Source organism: Acytostelium subglobosum, assembly GCF_000787575.1.
Source record: "Acytostelium subglobosum LB1 DNA, scaffold: scaffold28, whole genome shotgun sequence".
Taxonomy (NCBI): domain Eukaryota; phylum Evosea; class Eumycetozoa; order Acytosteliales; family Acytosteliaceae; genus Acytostelium; species Acytostelium subglobosum.
Window position 1 is genome coordinate 24,345 of NW_012236505.1, and position 16,701 is coordinate 41,045.

At 47.0% G+C, this 16,701-nt stretch overlaps 5 protein-coding genes across 5 annotated transcripts; 4 read left to right on the forward strand and 1 right to left on the reverse strand.

Annotated features, from left to right (window-relative positions):
• Positions 1–273: 273 nt before the first annotated feature.
• SAMD00019534_105830 (hypothetical protein) lies at positions 274–635 on the reverse strand (the record flags this gene model as incomplete). The annotated part of the gene is made up of 2 exons (XM_012894018.1): positions 274–404; positions 494–635. Coding segments are annotated over 2 exons (273 nt in total), but the record flags the coding sequence as incomplete, so codon positions are not given.
• A 145-nt stretch (positions 636–780) lies between these two features.
• Positions 781–1,429, forward strand: SAMD00019534_105820 (hypothetical protein; the record flags this gene model as incomplete). Its single annotated transcript, XM_012894203.1, has 1 exon — positions 781–1,429. A coding segment is annotated over one exon (649 nt), but the record flags the coding sequence as incomplete, so codon positions are not given.
• A 1,094-nt stretch (positions 1,430–2,523) lies between these two features.
• Positions 2,524–4,762, forward strand: SAMD00019534_105840 (hypothetical protein; the record flags this gene model as incomplete). Its single annotated transcript, XM_012894019.1, has 6 exons — positions 2,524–2,778; positions 2,911–3,265; positions 3,339–3,419; positions 3,549–3,637; positions 3,727–4,263; positions 4,328–4,762. The coding sequence occupies 6 exons, from the start codon at positions 2,524–2,526 to the stop codon at positions 4,760–4,762; spliced, it is 1,752 nt and encodes a 583-aa protein (XP_012749473.1).
• A 6,236-nt stretch (positions 4,763–10,998) lies between these two features.
• SAMD00019534_105850 (hypothetical protein) lies at positions 10,999–14,274 on the forward strand (the record flags this gene model as incomplete). Its single annotated transcript, XM_012894020.1, has 1 exon — positions 10,999–14,274. The coding sequence occupies one exon, from the start codon at positions 10,999–11,001 to the stop codon at positions 14,272–14,274; it is 3,276 nt and encodes a 1,091-aa protein (XP_012749474.1).
• Positions 14,275–15,261: 987 nt separating this feature from the next.
• Positions 15,262–16,035, forward strand: SAMD00019534_105860 (hypothetical protein; the record flags this gene model as incomplete). Its single annotated transcript, XM_012894021.1, has 2 exons — positions 15,262–15,278; positions 15,348–16,035. The coding sequence occupies 2 exons, from the start codon at positions 15,262–15,264 to the stop codon at positions 16,033–16,035; spliced, it is 705 nt and encodes a 234-aa protein (XP_012749475.1).
• Between the last annotated feature and the right edge of the window lie 666 nt (positions 16,036–16,701).

The window sequence follows — 16,701 nt, forward strand, 5'->3', positions numbered from 1 at the left end:
CACGCCGCACCTAAAGACCACGGACAYAGCCATGCTGAACACCACGGYCAYAGTCATGCCGGTGGTGAYGATCATCAYGGTCATAGTCATGCAGGTGGTGATGCTCATGGTCACAACCATTGATTGATTGATTGATTGATTGATGATGTACTGCAATAAAGTGTGAAAGAGTGTCTTCTCTGTCTCTGTCGAAGTCGTAGTCATAGTCGTAATCATCGTGTTTGTTTGTTGTACTAGTATATATATTATCGTTCGTTCGTTGTTTGTTTACTGTTGACTGACAGTCGTTGCTGACAGATCTACCTTTGGAATCAAGAATGGTCCTCTCGATGGCTTATTGCTTCCTCTAATCGTAAACTTTCTCTTGATAACTCCTTGACTAATCAAGTCTCTAATACCTGATCCTGTTAAATATCATTGATTGATTGATTCATCGATTCGTTAGTTACTCATCTTTACATGTTGTAAGAATGAATGAATGAATGAGTCATACTCGTTCTAGTCTGTTGAATTGTCTCCATCTTTGTTGGGTCTAGCCATATTTTGCGTGCGCCGACCTTCAGCAGTCTCATTGCCAGTTCCTTTGGTGAGTACAACATTGTGTATTTATGTATATGTAGATAGATGATTATTATCTAATTGTGCACAATGCAGATGTGTGGATCACACAAAGTCGACAACAACTTTGAAGAAAGTTCGCGTTTTGACACTTTCTCATCACTACACTCTTTCATTCATTCAAAGTTGAGAGAGATAGAGATACTATCATATATATATTAGTATGAGTGACAAGAAGGGAGGATTGGGAAAGCATACTTTGCAATATACAAGGGCAACACCAAAGTTCTTGCAAAAGTTAAAGGCACAACATCTACCAAATGAAGTGGATATCAATGATAAGTTCAAGGAGTATATGTCAAAGGATGGCAGTGGCGGAGATGGCAATGACAATATAGATGATGACGATGAACAACAAGAGGATGAGATTGAGAAGGAGGCAAGACTAAGAGCACTGGATGCCTATAATGTCAGTGTGGAAGCGCGCAAAGCACGTCTATATGAGAAGGACGACCTGGAGAAGAAGGCGCTCGAGGAGGAGCGTCAACGACGCATCGAGCAGGATCAGTTGGAGGAGGAGCGTGCCAAGGCCACTGGAGAGGTGCGTAAGATCAAGTTCCAAAAGCCACTCAAGAAGTTGGATGCATCAGACAGCGCTGGCTCGTCGTCTTCCACCATCAACACGAGCAGTACACGACAGCCTGGTAGCGCAGCAGGTAGCAACACGTCAACTGATCTCAAACAGACACTTCAACAAATCAAGAAGACCAAACAGAGTCCCAAGGCTCAGATGCAGTCCAAGTCAAAGACCAAGACAGTCGATGCCAACACATCCACCAGGATGCTATCATTCGATGAGGATGAGATGTAGTCGTGCACCAAGTGGAATGGACCCAGGTCCATCAGACCCAACCCTTTCGCATAACCATCTCTGTCATGGATCGATACCAATCATACTTTACTGTGGTCAAACAAACGAATGTCATATACCATGGTACATCTGCCTCTTGCCAGAGAGGAATGAGACCATCACGATTGCGATGTAGTCATCTCCAACTCATGCATGTATGCCAAGATCTGTGTTGCCTCCAACACAAACAACAACACGACAAAATTGATCAAAAATTGTCGGGCGATGGACTTCACAACAACCCTTCACAAAGGTCCTTGCCGGTAAGCCACCAAACCAAAGGGCGTGATGTGGTGTGGCTGGCGAATCAGTTTGAGCCAACACAATAAACATTGCACATGTCTTCCTCCTCTTGCACCAAACACCTACTGTTCATTACTCGTTGCCCCTCTGACACATCATAGACACAACAACAACAACAACAACAATAATATTACATCGCGGTCGATCAGTGTCATATCAATCCATCCCGTCCATCCATCCACCATTCAGTCTGACTCATTCAGGAGAAGAAGTACATCGTCCGGCCGGGACCAATAGACGTCTCGACTCATCTTCATTGTCATTCAATCAATCAATCAAATCAATCAAACATATAATTGGTAAGTTTAAAAGTTGTGTGTCCTCAAGTCAAGTCCAGTCAGTGTGAATGATTGAATGGATCGGCATTTGATCAATCAACTGTTGTGATGTGGTTGGTGTGTGGAGTGAGTGTGTGTGTATGTGTTGCCAACTACCAACCCTCCATCCATCACAGCAACATTGCATTCATCATTCATCCCCCATTCATTGATGTGCGCTTGATGAGCTAGCAAACACATTGATCAATCCATCCACAGCATATACTTAGTATAAGTATACTAATACTCATCGATCATCCATCCATCCATACTCATAGGGTACAAGTCCAGTCAACTCTATCTTTATCTCTATCTCTATCTATCTATCTTTATTTATTTATTTATTACTTCCACATAACAACAACAACAACAACAATTGTACATTTATAACAATCAATCAAAGGACAACCAACAGAGGAAAGAGAGAGAGATAGGATGACAAGTAGACCAGCATTAAGAGGGACAAAGTCCAACTTCAATTTGAATGCCAATGTATCATCGATTACGGATGAGGGCGTGGTCAATTTCTTAAAGACAGAGTTCAACGTGCGCAGATGGATAGAGGAGTCGTTGCAAATACGTTTCAGAGGTGACTTCTACGAACAGTTGCGCAATGGTATAGCCCTATGCCATCTTGCCAACTCAATATCACATGATGCCGTGCCAAAGATACAGGAGAACACAAAGATTGTAAGTTGGTGGCAACAGTGTGGCGAAAGTGTGGCGATAGTGGAAACAAGTGTGGCGACAGAACGGAAACAAACAGTGGCGCGGCAACAACCAACAATATGGCATTGACTGACATCTAAACAACAATAATAGGAGTTCAAACTGTTGGAGAATCTTAACTTCTTTTTGGCAGCATTGACAGAGGAGTTTGGAATACCAAGACATAAGATGTTTCAGGTATCAGACTTGTATGAGTATGGTAACAAGGTGAGAGTGGTTGAGTGTCTGTTGGCATTGTCACAGGTGGCTGAAGCCCGTGGCTATCCCACAGTCTATAAGACCATTGATCCACCCAAGACTGCCATCACCATGCCTCGTGGCGAGGCACTCACCGAGCTCAAGTACTATCTGGCGCAGATCAAAGAGGCCAAGACGGTCAAGGTTGCTCGCAAAGGTGCTGTCATTTTGAAGACTCAGATGGCTCTGCTATCTGGCAAGAATGTCGATTGTAAGTGTGTTTGTTGGCACGGATGTGTCTGTTGGCTCAGTACTCATCCTAACGCCCTTCCTCACCTACCTAGTTGCCAAGTGCGAGAAAGGATTCATTGCATTCCAATCACTATGGAGAGGATTCAAAGCAAGAGAACTCCTGAAGAAGAGAAGTATGCATTATCAACTTGTTGGAGGAGGAGGTGGTAGTGGTGGAAGGTGGAAGTTGGATGTTGGAAGTTGAAGTTGGTCATGTGCGAGGTCTAACACAACACATACAATCTCGCGCACCTTTCAAACAGAGCGTGACTGTGCATACAGAGACAAGATCACACATGAGATATACAAGACCGAGATAGACTATGTCGCCAACCTGGAAATATGTATAAATGTACGTGGACTGGACTCTCGCGAGTGTAGGTCCATCAATCATCCACTCACTCACTCACTCAATCCAATCAATCAATCAATCGACTACAGGAATATATGAAACCATTGACAGATAAGGAGTTGTTGACCAAGGAACAGACAAAGGTGATCTTCTCAGATATACATGTGATTCGCGACTTTGGCCAGAAGCTGATCAATCAATTGAAGCCACGCGTTGAGAACTGGAACCATCATCAGAAGTTGGGCGACATCTTCTTTGGCATCTCAGAGTCGTTCAGGGTGTACACTGGCTACATCCAGAACTACAACAACGCATTGGAGATGCTGGAGGAGGTCAAGAAGAAGGAGAAGGTGGGCACCACCCTGGCAGAGATGCGCGCATCGCCCGCCTGCAAGACATTCGACGTAACATACTTCCTCATCATGCCAGTGCAACGTGTGCCTCGCTACAGCCTACTGCTGTCCGATCTGGTCAAGCACACGTGGACCGATCACCCAGACTACAAGACCCTGGTGGACGCCACCGAGCGAATGAAGGCTGTTGCCACCTTCCTGAACGAGAAGAAGCGTGAAGGCGAGAACACCAAGAAGTTCATCGAGATCATGTCATCACTTGAGAAGGCTCCTGTATGTGTATAGACTTGTCTACGTGCGTGTGTGTGCATGGTCACTAACTCAATCAATCACATAGCCACTCTTTGAGCGCACGAGGAAGTTCATCAAGGAGGGAGTGTTCACTACTCCCAAGAAGGAGGAGGTGAGCATCTTCTTGTTCACAGACATCCTGGTATATGGCCGACCAATGCACAGGATGAAGATACCAATTGGCGCCAGTCCCACTGGCCCCCTAAAGGTCAAGTACAAGGGACAGATGGAGCTGGCCAACACGACAGTGGGCGAGACACTGTCCGTGCCACTGCAGCTCACGTTGCACTCCACCGACAATGAGGTAGCATTCATTGTAAACAGTGAGAAGGAGCGCCTCGAGTGGTACAACACGCTGAATAATGCGATCAAGGAGGCAAGGGACAAGGCAGTGGATCAATCACCCTGTCAGCGAGGATGCAGCATCAGCGGTAGCTGCCGCGCCACAGCTGGACACGTCAATCGAACAGCAGCTGTCTGAGAGGAAGAAGAAGAAGCTGTCTACAAGCAGTGTGGACTCGCTCCCGACCAATCCGCCACCCTCACCCGCCGTACCAATGCGCTCATCATTGGACAGCAGGCCACCAGTCCCATCGAGGAACAGTGGCGAGCAACAGGCGCCAGTCTCGGTCACACCGCCGCAGACTACGCCGGCATCTCCCGCGTCCCCGCCCTCGCCATCCTCTGCGGCCGCCTCGTCGACCACTGAGAACAAGAAGTCATTCCTAAACACACTGAAGAGGATTGGAAAGAACAAGAACAAGCATCAGACAATGACTGGTGGTAGTGGTGGCGATGACGCCGCCGCAGACACATCGATCAAGTCATCTCCAGATGTCCAGCCCTCATCAACAACACCAACGCCAACAACTCCATCCTCAACCTCCACGCCATCATCATCAATCACGACAGAAGATCAGTCATCAAACACCACATCAGTGCCAGGCACTGATCAAACGACACCAGACCAAACACATAGCTCCGCGCATCAAGAGAACAAAGCAAACAGACCAAAGAAGAAGAAGCAGCCAAGGTCCAAGGAGGAGGGCAGTGGTGACGGTTCGCGACCTCGATCGCAGACCCGTCTGCAAAGACTCACTGGCACATTCAGGAAGAAGAAGGACAAGGATCAGTTGGACCAGGCGGCGTTGGACGAGGATTCAGACGGCCAGCTGCCTGCCATCACCGTGGACCACGTGACGGCAGATGACAACAACTCCACACATAGCGAGGGCGCAAATGTCAGTTCGGCACATTCAGACACATCGCCAACCGTCACGCCCGGATCGCTGTCTCGCTCCTCCTCCGAGCCCGAGTACTGCAATGGCGGACATGGCGAAAAGAAGACACTCACCTACGAGCAGATCAAGCAAACCAGAGCCGAGCTTGATCCTCTGAGGCTGGAGACCTACCTCTGCGACGAGGAGTTTGTAAAGATATTCGGCATGTCTCAATCACAGTTCAGCGCCCTGCCAAAGTGGAGGCAGGATCAAAGGAAGCGTGACAAGCAGCTTCTCTAACTTCACAAGTTGTCTTGGCAAGACTGGCTGGCTTGCGGCTGGCTGGTTGGCTGGCTGGAGTTGGCGCGACCCTTTCATTTGGTGATCTTGGCCTTGAATGATCGATTGATTGACTGACTGACTGACAGCTTGGCATATTGTGACTGTCCGCGGTTGATTGAGAAGCTTGCAAATATAATAAATATAGTAGAAGAGGTGGGAAGACGATTGTAGACCTTCTTTCCACCCTTTGATCATCACTCTGATTCATCCAGTTTTTATCTTTGCGTGGAGTTTGGTCCTGGACCGTCATTGGTCACTAGCTCTGATCAAGGTTACATATCACAACGACAATAGTAGTGAGCATCATAATCATCATCACTATGGTCCCGGTGATGGAAATTGAATTCATGATTGGATATGACCCGCCAGTCCATTTAAGGTGACTTGGACATCCATTCATTAACCAATCAATCAACAATCAATCCATTTGTGATATTGAGAGTTATAGTATCTTCTTCATCACACTACCAACAACTATATTTGCCCATGTGCTAGTTACAAGTGCAATCCCATCGACACCCATCAATCAATCGCAACTACAACATTGACCAAATTGAATTGGACATGGTAGGATGTCTGAGTGCGTATCCCTCTACTCTTAGATTACACACACATATATATATGATCTTTGCTTGTTACCAAGCACCAACCCTGATGTCATTCAATGAAAGTAGTTTGTTAGTTAGTTAGTAGATAGATAGGTTTAGTTTGTTTGTCTAGATTCACGATCATAGTGGGCCTCCACAAGACCAACGCACTCAATCACACAATCACACACATAATAATAGTACAATGTGATCACATCTCATCTAGTTATGTTTGTTTTTATTTCCATGGGGTATGACGACTGGACTCACAGACTGATCAGGTGCTTCGGCATCGCCCACCCATCACCATCACTACCACTCACACAAACAATGGGAGATTCTTATTGTTCGACCAGCCCCCACATTTTGTGTGCGAGGACCTCTGGTGCACCAACGATCACTCTGGCATAGGGGGGCACTGGACTCATTGCACTGGTTACATTGGACTCTGCCCCGCTATGCCAAGACAAGAGGGGCTCACGACCAAAGTGTAGGGGTGGGGCACATATTGCTCAAACCTAATCAAAAAACTAAACTAAAAACCAAACAAACAAAAGAAAAAACAATCAAATCAATGTCATCATACACACAGGGTGCTCATTTTGATCACACCCTAACCTACATTCGCGTGTATGATATGTACAAAGTGAATGATTAGTGAGTGAGTTTCTTTGAGTTTATGTATGTACTACTGGATATGGGGATCGCACACAATGTCAACAATGATCTAATCGCCGCCATCACCATCAAGCCATCAAAGAATTATAATTCTTAATTGTTTGTTTGTTTGTTTGTTAATCATTCAAATCAATCATAAAAACAGGAACACACTGAGCTGACCCAGCCATCACCAACTCCATCCATATTCTTATCCAATCACATACTCAAATCACACAAAGTTGATCGTGATCCACACATCCATCAAACTTATTCTTCTTCCTCCTCTTCTTCCACTTCCACTTCTCGCGTGTCAACACTGAGGCACGCCTCAATCCATCACTCCATCACGATCCATTCCACCAACCAATCAAACTCAATCAATCCCTCACAGTCACCAAAGCAGGCAGGTGAGTGCACAGTCACCATTGTCATCCAGTTACTCAGTCAGTCCATCAGTCAATCAGTCAGTTAAGGTAGTTAGTTAGTTAGTCAAGTCAGATTATAACCGCGAGCGAGCTCGAGTTCGAACTGACCCACATCGTATCTCTGCATCAATCACCCCCACCTACACACACACACCCGCACATCATTTATCATCCGGCCACCCCCACCACACACACACAAACACATTTAATACTACTCTCGGACCGGACAGACAGACAGACCAGGTCCTCGATCGTCCCGCACCCATCCAGATATTCCTCCAAGTTTGGCCATCCGATTGCACAGCCGTGACTGCCCTGTTTGACTCTCGATCATATCTCCTGCGACCACCTCCCCCGGGATCAGGATCAGCTCTCACTCTCCTCCTCCCCTTTTCAGATTGTTTATTTGCAACACGCCAGACAACCAATCCAATTGGACAAACATATCCAATCACAATAACTACAATAACTACAATAACTACAATAATAATAATTACAAAGTAGAAGAGAAGCTAGAAGAACAGTTCAGACAGCCACAGCAGCAAGGCCTTTGGTGAGCAGGCACTTCCAGAAAGACACTTTGTCATCAGACCAAGGTATGTCGAGTGATTGAGTGAAGTTGATGATCTTGCATATGCAACCCTTCTAACATACATATCCAATCCCATTCACCTCACTGATCAATCCCCAATCCCAATCCAGACTTGACAGAGACATACCCCTACACTACCCCGACAAAGTCAACTACAATCACCTGTCTTTTGGAATTCATTCATCTGATCACTGACTCAAACATAGACAGACATAAGGTAAGGACTCTCAATTCAATCATTCAAACAACACCAACAACTTCAACAACAAGGACCGATGTGAAGGAAGGGCGGCAATGTCTCCTCAACATTCATTCATTCAGAACGATCACCATCGTCACTCACCCACCCGCCCCATGTTCCACTTTGCGTTTGTGTAAACACAAACACCCCATGTTTGGTTTGGTTGTCCACCTCAAACAATCAAACAATCAAACAATCAAACAATCAAACACAACACTGAACGTCGTTATACAACCTCCTACACGTTAACGATCGTTACACTTGAAAAAGACCAAAGGTCGAGCATGTATGCGTCATTGACCCTTGCTTGACCCGCCTCCCCGACTCTTGGTCTTGGTCATGTGACCAACACCACTTCCATACCACACATACACTCTCACACACTCGCACTTACCATGATCAATGCCCATCACAATCATCAATCGCCAATCCAACATACACAACTTTATTTTTTTGATTGGGCCTTGCAACATGTTGCAGCAATATCATCCATCACAATGCATGGAGACAACAACAACACTCTCTAGAGTTATCTCAGCGGGATCCATCACGTCGACGGAACCTGCCCCTCCTATCTCGTTTGGATCTTTATTCAGTTCATCACTCAATCACTTCACGCATTCCACTCAGTGTACATACACCTAGCTCATACATACATACAAACATACACATTGCGGTTAGACATAGAGTGAGATCCACGGAGACTTACTCTTCCTCTCTTACTCTCTCTCTCCTGCTGCAATCAATTCCACTCACACACGGTTTGTTTGTTGAATTGAACAAACAAACATACAACCTTGATTGACTTACACTTTTCAAGTCATCATCATTCACTCAAACCAACAACAAAAGTATCCTATCCCATCACATCCCTACCTTCCTACCTATCTTATCACACACATAACAACGACAATTACATTAGAGTGCACACTCCGCGGAGCATAGGAGGAGCAGCAGAACATAGCTCTCAACGTGTCTCTTGGCAAATGTTTGTGTCATACATCAGATCACATCACACACATACACACATACACAAACACACAAACAAAATACAAACAGTGTTGTGACTGGCACAATGCCATCTAGGACCTGGTCCCTGGCCTCTGGTCTGGCCTCCACCTCCACACCTTAAACGACCTTATTTGTTTGTTTGACAGTGTTTGTTGTCAACACCACACACCCACACACGCATTCTCAACACTCACACACTACATACACTCATCAATCAATCAATCACACTCACTGCCATCACCATCACAAACCCCATCACCCCGTACCACGGCCATCATCCAACACACACACATACAACAAAACCTTAGACCACTACAACCACAAGTGTAGTGTTGGGATTGTTGTCCATCAATCGGCATCCATACATAGTCCACCTTGATTGATCAATCAATCACTCACTCTCACTGCCATCACCATTATTATAACAGCAACAGTAGCTTCAACAACTACTACTTCTTTATAACAACAACTTATTTATTTAAAGATATATATATATTAATGGTATATATTATATATTTGTTTGTTTGCTGTTTATTTGCTGGGTGTGTTGTGTGTGTGTGTTGATCGATTGATTGTCATCATCATCACATCCCACTCACCCTGCCCAGGTCCACCACACTCGCCCTTCACACACACACACACTCGCTGATCAAACAAATTAAAGATATATGGACATATATCACCGAGACAACATCAACCCTGTTTAATGTGTTGTATATATGTCGGCGGCAACTTAGTTACCGACGACCACTTGGAAGAAGAGGACACATCCCTACCCTCCTCCCTTACTCGATCACCTTACTCCACATCACCACCACCACCCCAGGCTACAGCCCCAGCCAGCCAGCCTGTTTCAAACATCTCGTGTCGTCATAACCATCACCTCATCATCCACATCAATATCCATATCCGCATCTCCATCCCGCTCATATGTTTGCTCGAGCACATCTCCAACAACAAATCCAGATATATGGGGAGCAAAACGAGCGGGCACATATGTGATCAGTGATCAGTGATCAGTGGCACCTTCATCATCCTATTTCACATAATGGCCACTTGCCAACACTAATCAAGTTTGATGTTTGATTGACATTCACTAACTAACAAACCAATCAATCATTCAATCATTTAGTAATACTACTACTACTATCAGAGTTCAGATTCCAGACTTGCTTCAATCAAACAATTCCAGTTTCCATATTCACTCAATCAATCACTCACTGTCACATTCACATCAATGTACATCAGGAACAATCATATATAACATCCATCTAATCTTTATATATATCTCTATATTTATATATATATATATACTTCCATCATCATCACCAACATCATCACTCTAATACGATATCAATTTGTAATATCATATATATAACAAACAAACAACTCACCTATAATTATAACATATAATATTATATTTATAGTCATATAACCATACCCATATATTCTATTTATTATTATTATTATTATCATTTCTATTACTATTAATTACATCTTAAGGTATGTTTCCATGATTGATTGATTGATCAATCCAGGAATCCTGGAACAAATCCCACACAAACCCAAACCCAATCACGTGACTAACAAACTCCTTCTCAACACGAACAGCCATCCATCAATCCATCCAAACTAAACAATGGAGTTCAATGACATACCGGCATTCAACATGTATTCTAATAATAATTTGGCCACAACGACATCGGCATCAGCCGTCGCCAACTTTGGAATGGAGCAGCAATTGTACGGACATTATCCACAGTCCCAATCGCCTGTTGGCTACTCACAGATCCATCATGTACATCATAATCAACAGCAACAACAGCAACAGCAGCAACAACAACAACATCAGCAGCAGCTTCTGCACCAGCAACATCAACAGCAGCAGCAACAGCAACAGCAACACATACATCCAAGCTATATCAATGTACAATACCATCAACATCCACAACAGACTGCATTGGGCTACACTACCTACTTGCCATCCACTTCTCAACAGCAGCAACAACAACAACAACAGGTGTATAATAATACACAACCTGCTGGATACTCAATGGTACAACACACTTCACAGCCAATGATGATGCCACAACAGACGCACCAACAGCATCATCCCAACCCGGCATACCACATGGCAACATATTACAGCAGCTCCCCACCCATGTCTGGCAACACTCCGATCAAGAACTCGCCAGTGTCCAGCCCAATAAGCGTGCTTCATCACTCGGGCGGCTCGCCGCCACCACCCGCCAACGTGCCCGTGGTGGTACCTCAGCAGAGCAGTCCGCTAAGCAGCAGTGGCGGCATCAGGACCATTCCCAAGTTCTCTCTGCCTCTGCACACACTAAACAATGTACAGCAACAGACCAATAACACAGGTCCCATCTCACCCAAGGCCTCTATATCGACAGTCACCAAGAAGCCTTACTCCCCACGCTCGTCGGCTACGTCGGCCAAGGCCAAGACGTCGCCGCGTCTGCTCTCCCACCAGCTGCCGCTGTCGCCGTCCACGGCTGTCAAGCCTGCATCAGGTCTGGGCATGAGCACATCCATCCCGTTATTCACAGCTATGCCACACTCCACGTCGTCGTCGACTGGCTCGACGCCAAGGTCCCCACATCCGACGTCATCATCGATTGACATTGCCGGCGACTCGCACGTTACCCTGAGTCAGAGCAGCTCCAACTTCAACTCGCCACGCAACATCTCGTCGGCGGCCAGCTCACCCCAGAACCTCTCAAACAGCAGTCTTGCCGCAACTATGGTGATCCCTCAGCCCTCGGTCTCAATGCAGCATCAGCTTCATCAGCAGCAACAACACCAACATCAGCAACATCAACTGCATCAACATCAGCAACAGAACCAGACTATGATGGAGCCATCGATGATGTCCTTGTACGGCGACATCAACTCCATCAACCATAATCAACAGACATGTATGACTACAACCTCGACGACGTCGCCCAGCGGCGCCGGCTATATGGACAGCATGCAATCACAGAGCAGCCCCACCACACTTCCCATCTACCACCAGCTTAGCGTGCAGTCCCCTATCGACCAGCCCATGGTGGACTTTTGTGCCGAGGGCGAGCTATCGTCAGGCGAGCTCTCCAAACTAGACACGTCGTCACTCTTTGCCCAGGTGTCGGGCACCAGCTGCTCGCAATGCTTTGGATCGATCGTCGACGCAAGCAGCATGCTATCATGCCTGTCGTGCCACGCCAGCTATCACCGCACGTGTGTCTATGGTGAGCAACTGTCACAGCAGTGGTTGTGTGTCAGCTGTCAGTCCTACCAAGCGGACTACATGTTCTCGCCATCGTGGAACGTCACTGCCACAACCACCGAGGCCATGCAACACACCACGCAGACTCACCATCTGGCGCCAACTTCAGGCCAGCAGGACAGCCTTCAGTCGACCGACTCAAGCGAGCACTCAGACAATGGCGACCAGAGCGATCAGAGCTCAGAGTCGGACGAGCAGCTCGACGACCAAGATGACCAAGATCATGATCAGGACCAGGACCAGGCGTGTGATGACTCGGAGGAAGAGTCTTCGTCTGAGGATGAGGACGACTCGGCCACTGCCAAGCCAAAGAAGCACACGTCCAAGGGACACTGGACCAAGGAAGAGGATGATCAGCTGCGTTTGCTTGTCGACAAGTATGGCACCAAGCGCTGGAAGTACATTGCCAGTCTGACGGGCCAGCGCAATGGCAGACAGTGTCGCGAGAGATGGGCCAATCAGCTGGACCCAGACATCAAGCGTGACGCATGGACTCTGCACGAGGACAAGGTCATCCTCGAGGCACACCGCGTCCATGGCAACAAATGGGCCGAGATCTCTAAGCTGCTGCCTGGCCGCACTAACTGCGCAATCAAGAACCATTGGAACTCAACGATGAAGCGAAAGATCAGCAAGAACGAGTACGACTTCTCGATGCTGTCGCTCAACTCGCCGCAGCTCTCGTCGCTCTCCTCATCTCCACCCGCTTCCTCCTTCAACCTTGTACATAACATCCACCACACGGCCTCGGCCCTCCACCCTCAACATCAACAACAACACAACGGCGGCACGACGTCGTCTGGCAGTGACAGCCTCACCCTGTCGTCACCTCGCGAGCACAACAACTCTGGCATCAAGAAGGAGCTGTTGCCATGCTACATATGCGAGTCGATCACGTACCTACCACCCAAGGGCGCGGACGCCGTGCACAAACAGCATCCACTCAACCAGGACCACTGCAACTACTTTGACCTGGCATACCCGACGGGCGACCGCCGCTTCTGTCTGTGCCACGCGCACTTTAGCTCGTACCGACGCCGCCAGTTTGCCAAGTGCGGTGCGGGCATCAATGGCACAAACGCGGTGGCTGTGCAGCAGACCGAACAGGTGCGTCGCGAGGACGAGGTGATCCTGGCGATGCGTGCCAGTCGCGATTGGCGCGACCTGGGCGATATCCTTGCGATGAAGAATGAGAACATCAAGAACGACACGCTCAAGATCGACCTGCTCGTGCTCTACGACACGCTGCTCGAGACCAGCCAGCTGCCAATCGAGCTCAGCTACCACCGTCTCTACGACGTGCTCCTCATCAAGGCCAAGGGCAAGAAGGGAGCGGCTGCAGCGGCCGCCAGCGCCAACGCCAATGCCAGCGCGAGTGCCAACAACAACAACTCGGGTGGTGAGGCGGCGACGACATTGGTGCCAGCAGCCGAGCAGGAGACGTCGGGCATCAACAAGAAGCTCGTGAAGAACAACATCAAGTTCAAGATCAAGAACCTGCTGGTCACATTCCCCCATCTCAAGTTCTACGGCACTGCCAAGGACTTCCATCTGCAACGACTGCAGCGTGTGCCAGAGGTACTACTCGTCAAGGACAACGTCCATCTAAGGAATCGATTCCTCGAATAAGTTTGATATTGTCGTTGCTAGGTTGGTTGGAGCTAGGCACCACCCATTCATCGATTCATTCATCCCTAGCTCGATTGTATCATTCCATTCATTCAATCATTCCATTCATTCAATCATTCCAATCAATCACATCCATGTACATGTTTACATCCATACCCTACCCTACCCTACCCTACCCCCTTCAGCACTGATGATCAGTGATAATAAACCTGCTCATCGTTCGTTTTGTAGCATATAGCTTATATAAATACATCAAGTGTTGTGATCGATCCAAGTGTTGGCTCAATCGTTCATTCAATCAATGACCTGATCAACTGGCCCTTCACAAGTGCAGCCGGTCCATTACAAGTTCCAAGTTCCAAGTTCCAAGTTCCAACAACAGCACTGATGACTGACTTGACATTTACGGCAATTCGGATGGTAGTGCTCCCACAACCAAGACAAAAGACATCAACGGGATAGCTGTTGAACAGACCTGGATAGTGGTGATCGGCGAAGGGTCATGGCCTGATCCCATAATGTAAGGAATGTAAGGTGTCCTTTGGAGGACATGTCGAGGGTCTGAAAGTCTAGATTTCACCCAATCAATCAATCAGTTCCAACTCTGTTTATTGTTGACCTGATTAGTTTGTTAGTTATCGAGAATCCATCTTTAGACCGAATGTGAGCAAGACGATGTTTCGTCTACAGGTGTATTATACGAAAACATAATGTTTTAAATATCTGAGGCCAGACAGGCAGGCCGTTTGACGACGGACGGGTATTGATCATTCATTATTAATGAATACCCGCTTCGAACTAATCAACAACTCATTTGGCCCCCCTCCCTCGTGTCCCTTTGGACCCTGTTTCAAAGTGATTATGTCTAGCCTCTAAATGATTGAATTAATGGATATGGATGTGGATGTGGTTGTTGAAGTTGACTTGGAGGCAGTCCTCAAGCCATTGAACCATCATCATCGGTCATCTTACTAACCCAACTGATTGATGATCGATCCAAGTAAGTAGGTACTTAAAGAGTGTCTTGTCAGTTGACCATTCATTCAATCAATTAATCAATCAAACATACTTAGTACAATAATGAAGCTCTTTATTGCCCTGTTTGTTACTTTGGCCGTGGCCTTGACTGCCACTGATGCCGCTTCTCCAAAGACTGTCACCACTTACATGTCATTCTACGCCGCCGGTGACAACTGCCCACCAGGTCCAGCTATCGCCTACCCAAGAAAGTCTGGTGGAGTCGCCGGAGGTCTCGGAACCTACGCCAACCCCATCACATTCGCCGGCGCCAAGGCTTCGATCCCCACCAAGTCCATCATCTACTCGCCCACCTACAAGAAGTACCTGATCATGGAGGACTCGTGTGAGGAGTGCATCAACAAGTGGAACTCCCAGAAGAAGTACCACGTCGACGTCTGGTTGGGACCATCCACCATTGCCAAGGGCACCACCGACTGCGAGGTCGCCCTGACCCTCGGCTCCACCTCAATCATCCTGAACCCCTTCAGCAACTACACCGTGGACACCACTCCATTCTTTGCCAATGGTGCCTGCATCAAGCCCGTGACCAAGTGTGTCGACGATGGAAATGAGTGTGGCAACCTCTGCGAGATCCCCAATGCTGCCTCGTGCACCCAGCTCGCCCAGATGTTCCTCTTGACCAACACCCGTTTCGCTCAACTGAACCCAGACCTCAACTGTGGTCGTACCATCCCAGCCGACACCAGTGTCTGCATGTCTGGCTCATGTGGTGGTCCATAAACATCCTCCTCCTCCCTCCATCCAARAGCATTCATTCATCCAAACAAGATCCACCATTGACATTGTCCTCGTCAATAAACTTTAATGTTCAACCAATGACGATATAATTGTAGTAGTGATGAAGGGTCGACAACGCTGTAACTTCGTTAGACGGAGATCGGACAGAGATGAAGCCAAAGGCCTTGGTCCTTTTGGTCGGAATTGTTAGGAGTTAAGGTCAAACCAATAACCCCAAACTACATGTATGTTATAATTAGTACTCTTTGGTAATWAAAGATACCAATACACTCTACTCCGATGTTATTGATGCCCTGGGGACAATCTTTTTTCCTTTTGCAGGTACACAACCAACAAACCAAACCACTCCTGTTTTGGGCCTGGTAACAAGTTGCCAAAGGACTATGTTTGCAGCTTCGCGCGCACACACCCTGCAGTTGCGCGTTTTACTTGGACAAGTCAAAGTTCCCCAACAGTGATCACATTTGACGTGATACTAAACACTGTTTGCATCACCATCTACACCTATCTTCAACCCATCATCATCAATCCATCATTTGCATTATCTCCTAACTTCTAACTCCTATCATTTAAGACCAGAAACTTCATCGGCATAATCAATTAATACACTTTACTTTGGTCAACTATTCAACTTCACTTCAATATAAA